A 13,723-nucleotide genomic window follows, 5' to 3' on the forward strand; every position below is an offset into this window, starting at 1 on the left:
GTTTGGTAATCGGTACTAAATACTAATGCAATTTACGGACTCGACTTCTTGAATCACCTTTATTGGTGAGTAGTAGTAATCCCTTAAAGGTTAGGCCAAACTACTTTTCTTGGAAAATAGTTTTAATAAAATTGTTTTGAAATTAATTGTTGTTGAGACAAATTGGTTATGACTTGTTATGATTATATTTTTATATGGGTCAATGGATCAGGCTTACGAGCTGGTCATTGACGGAGTGGTGGGACATCGTCTCCTACTCCCTGTTTTTGAGGCGAGTGTCATTTAAATATTAACTAGCTTCACCCAAGAGACATAGTCGTAGAGCTATGGGGTTGTGTCCTTTCAGAGGTATATAATCACGTGACAATTCCTCTTATTTAGCTTATAAATGAGTCGGGTTGTTACATTTTGTACTAAAAGTAATACTAAATAAAATGGGATTGATTATGACGAAATATTTTCCACCGTTGTTAAATTGACCACCTCAACGCAATCGAAAAATGATTATTCATTATATTTGAAACACCAAGATCATTTCATCGCTATTATCCAACTGTAAGTTGATAATCTCCTTACTATAAGAAATCGTATTTTAGAAATTTATCATATCAAGGCATACTTACATTCAGTTTTTGGTATAAAGGACCTTGATTAATGCATTTTTTAAGGAATGGAAGCATTATACAATATTTAGTAATAAATTTTAAAAGGAAAAATTACTCTTAATAATCCATTCTTTTATTGATTTATCTACAACAATCTAAATTTTGGAAAGAGCATCTACATGTAGAATAGAAGGTTTAAGATTCGACCCCTATTGGGCGTAGATATCAATTGGGGGGAATTCTTGACTGCGTGCATCTCTCTTTACTCCCTCATTGGGGGAAGGGGTATAATTTGTCCGCATCTTTCAAGAAAAAGAAAACCCCCCACCCGGACCCTGCCTTGTGCGGGATACTGAAATTCACATTATATGTAGTGAATTTTATATTTTGAGTCAATATTGATATTGTTATTTAATAAATATATTGATAATCTATCTTATTGACTTGTTGGATGAACTAAAATTCATTCAAATTGAAAATAACCTAACTCGGGAATTATCAAATTTAAAATTAATCTGAACAATCAAACACTATATATTTTGTAACCAATTTTTATTTCTTTCAAGAAAAAAAATTATTTTTTTTGGATTCACTCAATCATCAAATTCAAGAACCTTCCATTCAATTTCATACGCCCCTCTTTCAATGGGTTTGTGACTTATGAATGTGACTCATTTGTATTGACTCGTTACGTAGAGGTGTCCTTGTTCTCCTTCGTTGTGAAGTTAACTCATTTGCCACTTGCAAAACTCTTGCTCACACTCATATAGCGCGCAAATCACATATTAAAATCGCGTAAAAAAATCGGCAGAGAGAGAAAAAAAAAAAAAAGAGGAGGAAACTTTCAACAATTTCGTTTTCATTAATCTTAATTCTATACGTCTTTCTTCACGATCTTCTCTGTTCTTCCTTTTTTGAAATTCTTTGCTTTCCATTGTTGTTAATTGAAGGTTAATTTTCTTTGATTTGATCATTCATATTCCTTTGATTTTGTTAAGGTTTAATGCTTACGGATTGGATTGATTTGGTAGCTTGTTTTCGAATTTTAGGGTTTAATTGATCGGTGTTCTTTATATTATTTCAGGGGAGTAAAACGTTGTTAAATATGTTTGCCAGACTTTTTGGTGCTAAAGCTAGGGATGCGGCTACAAATGAGATGACTTTGTCTACGTTAGATAAATTGAATGAGGTTTGTGAACCTTTTTGTTTTTGAGTAGGGTTTTTAATCAATTTTTTGTTTTTGAAATTATTGATAATGCTGATTAAGGGTTAAGCTGTTTGGTTAATTATTTTGGGTGAATCTGTTGGAGTAATTTGGTAATGAATTGTATTGTAAATGTATTGAAACCTATGCAGCATGAGTTATTTGTGAAGTTAGATAATTATTAGGTTTGCCATGTTTCGTCGCTGTATGTCGTTAGGTGGAACCCAGGGTTTAGCTGTATTATGGGTGTGTAAAGATGCATTGATATTTGATAAGCTTAGAACTGATTGCATATGATGATCAAGGAACCTATTTTTGATTATGCAATTGAATTGGATTTGTAATTTTGTTGCCAAGGTATAGAGTGCGGGTGAAGCGGGGGCATTGTCGATATGTTTAAGTTTAGCTTCAATCGAGATATTGCATTTGTGCTTCTTTTTCATGGGAGCATTGAGTATAATTGCATTTGTACTACATTTTGATAAGGAAATTGGGATGAAATACTTTTCATGCGTGTTAATAGATGGTTAGGGAGATTGCACGAAGGAGATTTGAAAAGTTTTTATTACCTTGGAGCTGAACTTGGGAACCATGACAAGCAAGTTAGACTTTGGTTTATCGGTAGTGAATAACTTATTTTGGGGATATGTGGAAAATTGCTAATTAACCTATAGGATTACTGTCCTGGAAAAGAAATTTCAGAAGTTTGTGCCGTTTGATAGAAAAAGCTGGCCTTGAACTTTTTGCTACGTATACTTCTTTTTTTTCTTTTTATTTTCTTTCATGGGGACTATGTTTTTAGCAATGGGAAGTAGAGAAATGAGAGGTGGAAGTAGACATCTACTCAATATTCATCTACTACTATATTCCAAGAATGTTGCTCCTATACAATCATACCCTTTTCGTTGCTCTAATTGTTGTATGGAAGATTAAAGTATCAAATTCTGACATTCAAGATTGTTTGTGGATGTCAAAGGTTTTTACTTTTTACAATAGTTTCTTTGCCGAGTACTAAACTACTAAATACGATAATATATGGACATTGGACACCCATAATGATGTATGTGTTTGTGTAGTTTTAAAACATACATGCACATTTAGAGTTCATACTGTATTTTATCATAGTATTGTGATTTGGTGTGAGCTGCATGTATTGGATTAATGAAATGGTAATGAAAGTCAAAATGGTTGGTCATGCTGTTTCACAGAGGTGTTTTTGACCAGTATACTGCTTTAAAACATTTACGAGATAAGCAAAATATATGTGGAATATATTTAGAGCTCTTTTGGACACTTGTTTGCAAGTATTATAAATGTTAAAAGACATTATACCATAGTTTTAAATCCTGAATGCGGTCGTAGTTGTGGTAATAGTTGTCAAACCACTTTCATAGTTGACGCATATGCTTTTGCAATCAATGTGACTGAGTTTGTGGTGGCTGTAATCTCAAAAACTTTGCAATGCGGTAGCGATGCAGAGCTGCGGCCGATATTATGCATTGTAGAACTACATTCGACTGAACCATCTGAACCTACGTGAGTTCTCAAAGCAACCTAAATGGACATTGTTGTTGGGAGTTGTCATAGCTTTTTGACCTGTAGATGTTTGTTCTTGTGTGCTCTTTTATGTACTCAATTGAGAGACTTTTATTGAATTAAGTTTCCATGGATATTTGTTCTTCTTGTATGCCAAAATGAATTTGGTGATTATTAGGAGTTATCTTAGCCTTCGTTTTTTTTATTGTTTCTTGTATTGTTTTATTGTTAATCTGTGTCCTCTGTGTCCCATTTTATTTACTTTCTGTAATTGCTCTTGCACTTAGTTGCAATGTCAATTCGAAATTTCATGGTGGGGCGGAAGGGAGTGCATTTGATTTCTGCTGCTTACGCTGATTTACTTGGGCCTTTACTTCCAAATAACATCCATTGCTTTATAAACTACTTTTCCCCCTATGATATATTGAAAAAACATTCTACCCTTCTGCCTTTGAACCTGAAAGATTTAAAATTTTGATTGTGATTGGAGTGATAATTTTTATCTCTTGCTGCTTGCTTGTGCTGATTGGTATGTTCTTGAAAGTTTGCTGCCTCTTTTCCTTCATTTTGTTCAGTGTGTCTATTCTTGAATGATCTGCAGACACTTCAAATGCTAGAGAAGAAAGAGCAGCTTCTAATGAAAAAGGCTGCTGCAGAAGTTGAGAAGGCAAAAGAATTTACAAGAGCCAAGAACAAACGTGGTATGTTCTTGAAAGTTTGTACTTTTCAAGATTAAAGTATTTTCTACTATATATTTTGTAGATCTCTGACTGAGTAATTGTGTTCCGGTTTTCTCAAATTATTTTGGTTGCTATTGTCGATAATAAGGCTTTGGCATTGTGTGACTGCTGTCTTTCTTTTATATTTTGGCATTCCTGCAAAGGTAGGTCTTCAATATTATCATGTGAACTTGAGCTAAGCACATATGTGATGTTGGTCTTTGTTTTGGGAATTTGATCATGGTTTGATATGATAATTCTATGCCTTTGAAAGTCAAAAATTTGAATAAGGACTAGGACATTGACTTTTTATTTAGCACTTCTGATGCTAATTTAGCTTATTGAGGAAAACAAGGTGTCATGAAGGGCTGGAAAGGGGTATTATAGGAATTAAGTAATAAATAATACTTAGTAATTAGTCAAGTGAGGGAATAAAATGTGGAGATAATTAGTATAAATAGAGGGGAAGGGGAAGGAAATTAGCCATTCATTCAAGTAATAGTTTTAAGAGGAGTATTATACTCGTTAGGAGACAACAACCCTCTCGAATGCTTGTATACTATTCTTTGTAATCGTTCTTTGTTTACAATCCTTCTTCGTTATACAATTACATTTTTACATACAAATCGATACATTCATATACATTTTCTGTTCAATCTTTAGTAATTTCATCTCATGGCCTACCCAGTCCATGACACAAGGATGTTATGCCCATTAGCTTTTGTTGGTCTTGAGTTTTTAATTTTTTTAAAAAATATCTGATGTTGCTTATTTCATGTGAAGCTGCAATACAATGTTTAAAGAGGAAGAGGTTGTATGAACAGCAAGTTGAGCAGGTTGGAAATTTTCAACTGCGAATTCATGATCAGGTTAGTATTTTCCTATTTATTTAAAATTATCAGTTACCTTTGTGTACTATCGTGTCTGCTATGTATACTTCTGATTAGATAATTTGTGGTGTGTATAAATTTGAATGCCTTGTGGCCTGTGGGCATTCTTTTATAATTGCATGTTATAAAATTTTATTATCAGTGATAATTTATTTTTGCTTTATTGACTTGCAGATCATTATGCTCGATTCTGCAAAAGCAACAACAGAGACAGTTGATGCGTTAAGATCTGGTGCTAATGCTATGAAGGCTATGCAAAAAGCAACGTAAGTTTTCATTTCCTCTAATTCAAGTTCTATCATTCTGTGTGTCAATTTGTACTTGCAGTTTAACAGGAAGTCTGATGCTGCGAAATTTTGTCACACTACACCCTCTTGGCATAGAAAAAAATAGACACTATGTGAAATTTAAAATTGGACAGTTGAGGTTTCTTTCACTTGATTTAGAGTCTATATGCATCACACTAAGTCTTCATATAGTGCTCCATTTTGAGATCTTATATCTACACCAACTTCTTGAGATCTTATATCACACTGGGCCTACCAAGCGTAGCTCATTATGGTGTTGTCGTAGATAGCTTATATCTACACGAATTTTTTGCATGTCAAATCCAGGTGACTTGTCGGCCTGATTGTTTGGTGGTTTCCAAATGACTCTTGATAGGACTAGGCATTATATTAACTTGCTGTTGCGTGACTCCTTTACCGTTTTCCTCGTGAATGATAGATAAAGAACGCCTAAGAGAGTTGTTCATCTTATTCTGTTTTCATCTGTCGACTCTCATCTGATTAACTGTATTGTGAAAGAGAGTGGTTCGAGTACTGGCTGTTGAACTTGTAGGCCTATCTGAAGTTAACTGACCAAAGTTTGACCAGGTCTTTATCTTCATCAACTTTGTTCCTTTTATGTTCATGAAGTTAAGTAACTACCGGATCTCTTGGATTGTGTTTAAAGCTCATCACAGGCTCCTAGAAGCATTAAACTTTGGTGTGAAAAAAAGAACAATCCAATTGTACAAGAAACATAAGGGGGAGAGGTATAAAAAGACTGGAAAAGGTGGTAGGTAATGTTTTGTAGGGTGAGCATTTGTGAATAATGATAGTTGAATTTACCTTGAAATGCCAGACTATCAAAGGCTTGGGACTTCTTAGCTTTTAGTCCCGTTGTGGCTAAGATAATTGCTTTAGGGTAGGACATAAGGCACTGTAATATGTTTGACTCAATGATGAAGATTATTGTCTTGACCTTAGGATTTTAGCTTTCTATCGTGCATGTTTAATATTTAAATTTGTCATGTGGCATAGACGTTGAAGAAGTTAGAAGCACTAGAGTTTCATAGAACATGAGATGAAATTTTCTTTCCTATACTTGTTACACTTGTTGCTTTTACTTTTACAATTTTCTTTCAATAAACAGTCAACTACAGGTTTTCCTCATTGTTTTGAGTGGGTGTAAATGTAACTAGAATATGTAGCATATTAATGCTATATGATGCTTCAGGTAGCTTAATTTCACATTTTATCTCAAAATCCTCTCTCCAATACAGAAAAAGGATTTGTCATACTAATTTCCTTCCCATTGATAAGTGATTTAGTAGGTTGCACATCGCAGAAATGCATTCTTATCTGTTTATTGAGTGTCCACTGCTAGTTAAATCAGACCCAAAAGATAAGCAGACAGTCAAATATATCTGCCAATTTCTTCGATAACTTGGGGATATTTATCTGAAATAATTGGCCAAAAAAACACATGCGATCAATTGTCGTGGAATACTTGGGTTTGTCTTCTATCTTAACTAGAGGCTATCAAATTTTAATGCCTTGCTTCTGTTTCTACTTCTCTAGTTTTATATGCCCTCAGTGCAATTGATGCATAGATTTATTGATGTCAAAGTGCAAATTATATGTCCGCTTCACCGCATCCCGACCAGATTATATCGGTTACCGTGACTGCAGTAATAGGCCGTGGTAACTGCATAACCATCTGCATTGAAAGTGGTTTCACAAACATTATTGCAACAGTGTTTGCATCCTGAGATTTTGCATTATGATCAGTGATTAGTTTAGTAATGATTTTCCCTTGAATAAAATGTGTGCCGCTTGGTGTATCTGCTTTTTTTTGTTGTCTCTTAATTGTGGATGTGACGAATATTATGTTATTTTACAGAAACATTGATGATGTGGACAAGACAATGGATGAGATCAATGAGCAAACGGATAGTTTGAGACAGATACAGGAGGCACTAGCTGCTCCTATTGGTATAGCTGATTTTGACGAGGTATGAAAGTGTTGTCTGTTATTCTTTATGCTCACACAAATGTTCGATAAAAGATTAGGCTCTATAAATGACATCATCTTGCATTTTCTTGTGTGAAAACATTTTATGTATTTTCAACAATTTTTATGAAGGATGAATTGGAAGCCGAGCTTGAAGAACTTGAAGGAGCTGAGTTGGAAGAACAACTTCTACAGCCAGCTACGACTGCCCCTATGGCTCCAGTACATGTTCCTGCTGGAAAGCTACCTGTAAGGCCCACGCCCCAGAAGAGCTCCGAGGAAGATGAACTTGCTGCATTGCAAGCTGAGATGGCACTTTGAACATTGTCTCATTACATGTTTATATATTCCTGTGCCAGAAAAGAAAACAGCTGGTAAAGGAAAAGAAAATTGTTTATTGATCGATTATCATGGGTATAGTAATCCTGAGTGTTGATAGCTTCTTTTTTGTCATGTATTACTACATCCTCTCGTTCTTGCTCGTGCTACATGTTAATGCAAATAGTCTATTTGTTGGGTGTAATAAAAGATGTACACTCTCTTTGTTGAGTTATCACGAAGTATCACTTATCAAAAATTAACGGTAATACTGTACATTTGAATTCTAAATCTCATCTTGCTGAAATATTAGGTTAATGCCACTTAATGATAATGGATGAATGTTCTTTTTAATTTGAGAGAATAAATTTTACGGGTGAAATTAAAAGAGTTAAAATAATTATTATTATTTAAAATTATAAATAATATAAATTAATTGAAATAAACTAAAATGAAAAATACTATAAATTCAAAGGAAGTTGGTGACAGCTACTATAAAAAGATTGTGCAATTAAGCTTCTGGTCAACAAAACATATCAGACTGTCAGATGCAGAGAGATACAGTTAAATACAGACTACAAGTAGTACAGTAGCACAGTTGTTAGTTGTGTTTCCCAATTTTGGTCAAAAACTGACGCACTTGAGCTAGCCTGACAATTATTGTTATTAATATATTTAGTATTAGAATCCTTTCTATTGCTCTTTTTCAATTACCTATTTTAGAATAAAAAATAAAATCTCAAATTTTTTTTATTTTCTTCTATTAAGTAATTCTAACCATTAAATAGAGTAATGGACCTTTCATTACATTTTAAGTAATAAAAAGGATCCTAACTCCTACTAAAGATGGATATTTTAATGTCTACTTCGTAAATAGTTGGGTTGTATGAAACTATAAGTAATAAAAAATGTTACTAGATATTTTATGTGCACTTATCAAAAGAGAAAATAAGGTAAAATATATAAGTAGTTTGTTTTCTTATTCAGCATTATACTGTTGTAAATTACTGATATGTTTTAATTAAACAAAAATCATGAGTTGATATAACGGTAGAAAATTTAATTGATAGATCATTACCATCGTCTAAATAAAAGTAATTCTAGCCCCTCTTTTGTCCGTAGTGTGTTCCAACTACAAGTAAAAATAAAACCTTTGCTTGAATTAAAAAAAAAATTTCTTTGTTTGATGATTGGGATATATCCATGTCTCATAAAATTACTTGTACTCCTTTTGTCCCTCTTAGTTAGTAATATATGTATTTGTGGATAAAAAATAGTAGGATAATTGAGTTTGAGAGCAAGAATGTATAAGTTGACGATAGATATAAATAATAAAGATGAAGAAATGATAAGTTTGTGGATAAGATTAAAAAAAAGTTGAGACTTAAAATAGATAAAACATACTAAAATGTAAGGATTAACAACTACAATTGGACATAGAGATGATTTAATTTTAAATAATTAGTTCAAAGAGGAGACAGTTAAATCAATTTTGAGGAATATGAAAAATCACATGAACAGAATCTGAATGAGGAACTTGAGCACATGTTACGATCTAATCAAGATAACAATGTTGATTATTCAATTTAATCATGGATTTGAGCGGCTGTGAAATATTTATTTAGATCTCTTGTTAAATCAATTTGATCATGGGCAATGCCAAATGCCAATATAGGCATGGATGAGCCTATGACAAGTTTCTCAATTTATATTATTAACATTTCATTTAAAAGAAATATAAAATCTTGGGTGACACCGACTCATGGGTCTTATTGGACTAACTCAATTACTATTATTATTTTTACCGATTTTAAAATTCAAAAGACAAATTTTAGAATTTAAAAAACAATTTTAAAATTTAAACGACAATTTTCAAAGCTTTTAAATTGGCAATTTAAGTTATAGAATTTGACAATTTTAAATCTTAAAAGGCCAATTTTAAGACTTAAAAGACTATTATCTAAAACTTTTAAAACCAATTCTAAGACTTAAAATTCTCATTCCAACTTTAAATTATGATGACTCAAACTTTAAAATTGATATTAAAAACTTATAAATTGGTCTTTTAAGTCTTAAAATTGATGGTTTAAATATTAAAATTAATTTTTTAAATCTTGAATTGGTATGTCAGAACTAAAAAGAAATTTACCAGGCTTGGATTAATCGCACAGCTTAAGTCGTTTCACACAAGAAAAATAACTAATAAAATTCTTAATAACTAGTTGCCAACTTAGATCTAATAAAATTGAAAATTTTTCCCATAAAAAGTACTTATTTACCTACTACTAATAAATAGTATTGAGCAACTCATATTCTTATATTGATTATTCTAACCTATACACCAGATGCATATGTTTAGATTACACAATAGTTAAAATTGTTAAAATCTAATTTGTAACATTTTCTAATATTGGCAAATGTAATAAACTTTGAGAGAATATTTTAATTAGATTTAATCAAAATGTAATCTAAAACTATGCACCTGCTGAATAACTTTAAAAAAGTTTATACTTGTATAAATGAATAAAAAATAACAAATATATGAGAAGAAAAGAGTATCATATCTCCATTATTGACATATTAAAGAATTAACAAACTATTTATTTTTTTTCTTTTATGTATTAATCAACAACACTAACAAGATTTTAATCCCAAAAGATTAAGATATTGTTTGGTCATAATCATAGAATATAACTTAGTTTTACCGAGTTGATTATTACAAACGTATTGCTCACTCTCCCTCTTTCTTCCCAACATTTTATTTATTAATATCCAACTATTTTTAGTTTTTTTGGGGCAATTATTTTTAATTCAAAAAAGGAAACTAAAAACTCTTAACTATGAGACAAACACAAAAAATGTAGACCCAATAAACCCAAAGTGATTATTCTCTTTTTAACAAGGAAAAAGTTAGCATCATATATCATTATGTCTACAAGGCATGAGCAGAAGAAGACTGGCCTCCAGCCTAGCAAAACCCAACAATTCCTTGGTAAAACGATTCATCTAATTTTAACAACGGCTCATCTCTGGTGGACCCAGATAATTTACCGTTGTATGTGGGTCCTACCTTAGTATACCGTTTCATATTTCTTTGTATATAACCGTTACCTCCCATTTCCCATCTTTCCCTCAACTCAAAAACCCCTCAATCTTTGTTTTCCATTTCCTAAAAGTTTCAATCTTTTTATTCATTTTTTCATTACCTAGAACTTCGTTTTTTTCCCTTTAACCATGACTGTTGAAGTTTCTGTTGAGGAAACCCAGAAAGAAGAAATGGTGGTTTCTGAAAAAGAGGCAAAAATGGTGGATGATGTTGCTGAGAAAGTTGAGGAAAACCCACAAAATTCAGAAGATGAACCAAAACCCAATTTAGTTGAGAAAAGTTCTTCTTATAGGGAAGAGAGTAATTACCTCTCTGATCTTAAGGAATCTGAAAGAAATGCATTGTTTGAGCTTAAATCAAAGCTTGAAGAAGCCATTTCAAGCAATACCCTTTTCAAAACAGAGGAAAAAAAAGAGAAAGAAAAACCCATGAATGAAAAAAAGGAAAAAACAGAGGAAGTAGATGAAAAAGAAGGAAACCCAGATGAAAAAACCATTGAAGAAGGAGAAGAAGAAGGAGAAAAAGAATCAGAGAAAAAAGTTGAGAAAAATGAGGAAATTTCCATTTGGGGTGTTCCTTTAATGTCTACTGAAAGTTCTGAGGGTACAGATGTAATTTTGTTGAAGTTTTTAAGAGCTAGGGAGTTTAAGGTTAATGAAGCATTTGAGATGCTTAAGAGAACCCTTGTTTGGAGGAAAAATTTCAAAATTGGGGATATTTTGGATGAGGATTTAGAGGAAGATCTTGATAATGCTGCTTATATGAAGGGTATTGATAGAGAAAATCATCCAGTTTGTTATAATATTTTTGGGGTTTTTGGTAATGAAGAGCTTTATCAAAAGGTTTTTGGGAGTGAGGAGAAAAGGGAACAATTTTTGAGGTGGAGGTTTCAATTTATGGAGAAAGGTATCAAAAAGCTTAGTTTTCAACCAGGTGGTGTTAGCTCAATTCTTCAAGTTTATGATCTTAAGAATTGTCCTGGACCTTCTAAGAAAGAAATTAGGAATGCTACTTACAAAGCTATTGGACTTCTTCAAGATAATTATCCTGAATTGGTTGTTAAAAATGTGAGTACTCTCTTTAGTTATATAATTCTATATGTTTTTTTAGTTGTTAGTGCATCCATTACCTAAGTTTGCTACATATGCCTTTTCTTCTTCGAGTAAATGGTATGATGAGGGAATGGAGGGCTAGACGAGGGACAACAAGAATCTAAATCAAAACGAAAGTGGTACTTGCTCCAACCGAAACAAGAGTCGAAATCAAGACATTAGATTTTCCTTTTTTGGTCATCTTGGTAACCACTTCATCTTGGGCATTTCACATATTTTTGCCTTGTCTATCTTTAAAATTTAAACAAAAAATATAGCAAAAAATATAGGGGATAGAAGAGTTTTTGTTAGTATTATATCATTGTTTTGATATATTATATCATGTGCTTAATTGGTTGGTTTGGTTCTTTTGATACTAAATCTCATTCACCCATCATTTAAAGTGTAATTATTTAGTGTCAACACGAGGAGGGCCTGATTGAGTATATAGAACATAACATGGCCCTTTAACCATAAAGGCCAGAGTGATTGTGTTAATGATTAATGTTTTTCTTTCATTTGGTGATAGGTGTTCATTAATGTGCCATTTTGGTACTATGCATTTTACTCTCTCATTTCACCTTTCTTGACTCAAAGAAGTAAGAGCAAGTTTGTTGTTGCACGGCCAGCTAAAGTTACCGAGACTCTTCTCAAGTAAGTCTGTACTAGAGTTGTATGAATTTATATATTTATGTGTATTTTTTTTCCAAAATTTATTGGGTATAATCTGTACTAACAATAAACATAATCACACTTTATGTTGTAGGTACATCCACTTGGAGGAAATTCCTACTCAGTATGGTGGCTTCAAGCGCGAAAATGAGATTGTATTCAATTCAGAAAATGGAGGAGTTTCAGAAATTTGCTTGAAACCTGGATCAACAGAAACAATTGAAATTCAAGCACCAGATGTATGAGTCACAAATACTCACTGTTCTGTTTTCTTAGATTCACTAACCTATTGTGGATTTTTGAGTACAATGGACTATATGCACTTCGTATGTTTGTTATCATAACAAGGGTAAGGTTGCATACGTTAACCCTTTCAAACCCGCTAGGTGGGAGCCACTGTAGGGTAATTTTTGGTGATATGTGCACTTATGGTTTATCGGAAATAACCTCTTTGATATCATCAACAAGTGTAAGGTTACGAACCTTAACCCTTTCAAACCCGCTAGGTGGGAGCCACTATGGGGTAATTTTTTGGTGATATGTGCACTTCTTATGCTTTAACGGAGATAACCTCTTTGTTATCATTAACAAGGGTAAGGTTGCAAAGTTAACCCTTTCAAACACGCTAGATGGGAGCCACCGTAGGGTAATTTTTTGGTGATATGTGCACTTAATACTTTATCGGAAATAACTTCTTTCTTATCATTAATAAGGGTAACGTTGCGAACGTTAACCCTTTTAAACCCGCTAGGTGGGAGCCACTGCAGGGCATTGAGTTAATGGAATTTTGTTATTGGATTTGTCACTTTTGCTTGGTCTTGACTTTGGTAATTTTTGGTGATATGTAACAGGCTGGAGCAACATTGATATGGGACTTGACAGTTGTAGGTTGGGAAGTGAGCTACAAGGAGGAATTCATTCCTACTGATGATGGATCTTACACCATCATCATTCAGAAGGAGAAGAAGATGGATTCGATCGAAGAACCCGTTCGAAACACATTCAGAAACAATGAGCCTGGGAACGTTGTGCTCACCATCAAGAGCAATTCTAAGAAGAAAAAACGCGCCTTCTATCGATACCACATTCAGCAGGGTTGCTCTGTGTGAAGATTTATCATGTGCAATGGAGAGCTTGTTTATATGCTTTTATTCAATATCAATGTGATTGGGTTAAGTATAAATTCTTTTAGGTGATATTTTATGATATTCTTTGGGTGGGTTTGATTCATTTGTTCTGGGTAAAATTGTGGATTTATATTATTTTCTTAAAAAAGTATATCATTACAGAATTTCCTGAACTCTT

The 13,723-nt window shown here is 32.9% G+C and overlaps 2 protein-coding genes across 2 annotated transcripts; both read left to right on the plus strand.

Annotated features, from left to right (window-relative positions):
* The first annotated feature begins 1,185 nt into the window (after positions 1-1,185).
* On the plus strand, positions 1,186-7,827 carry LOC130800256 (vacuolar protein sorting-associated protein 32 homolog 1-like). Its single transcript, XM_057663714.1, has 7 exons — positions 1,186-1,555; positions 1,690-1,794; positions 3,947-4,046; positions 4,848-4,933; positions 5,129-5,220; positions 7,121-7,232; positions 7,364-7,827. The coding sequence occupies exons 2-7, from the start codon at positions 1,711-1,713 to the stop codon at positions 7,550-7,552; spliced, it is 663 nt and encodes a 220-aa protein (XP_057519697.1). The 5' UTR covers positions 1,186-1,555; positions 1,690-1,710; the 3' UTR covers positions 7,553-7,827.
* A 2,826-nt stretch (positions 7,828-10,653) lies between these two features.
* On the plus strand, positions 10,654-13,718 carry LOC130800280 (patellin-4). Its single transcript, XM_057663740.1, has 4 exons — positions 10,654-11,722; positions 12,276-12,400; positions 12,513-12,657; positions 13,270-13,718. The coding sequence occupies exons 1-4, from the start codon at positions 10,784-10,786 to the stop codon at positions 13,525-13,527; spliced, it is 1,467 nt and encodes a 488-aa protein (XP_057519723.1). The 5' UTR covers positions 10,654-10,783; the 3' UTR covers positions 13,528-13,718.
* Positions 13,719-13,723: the final 5 nt, after the last annotated feature.

This window comes from Amaranthus tricolor, chromosome 1, assembly GCF_026212465.1.
Source record: "Amaranthus tricolor cultivar Red isolate AtriRed21 chromosome 1, ASM2621246v1, whole genome shotgun sequence".
Classification (NCBI taxonomy): Eukaryota; Viridiplantae; Streptophyta; class Magnoliopsida; order Caryophyllales; family Amaranthaceae; genus Amaranthus; species Amaranthus tricolor.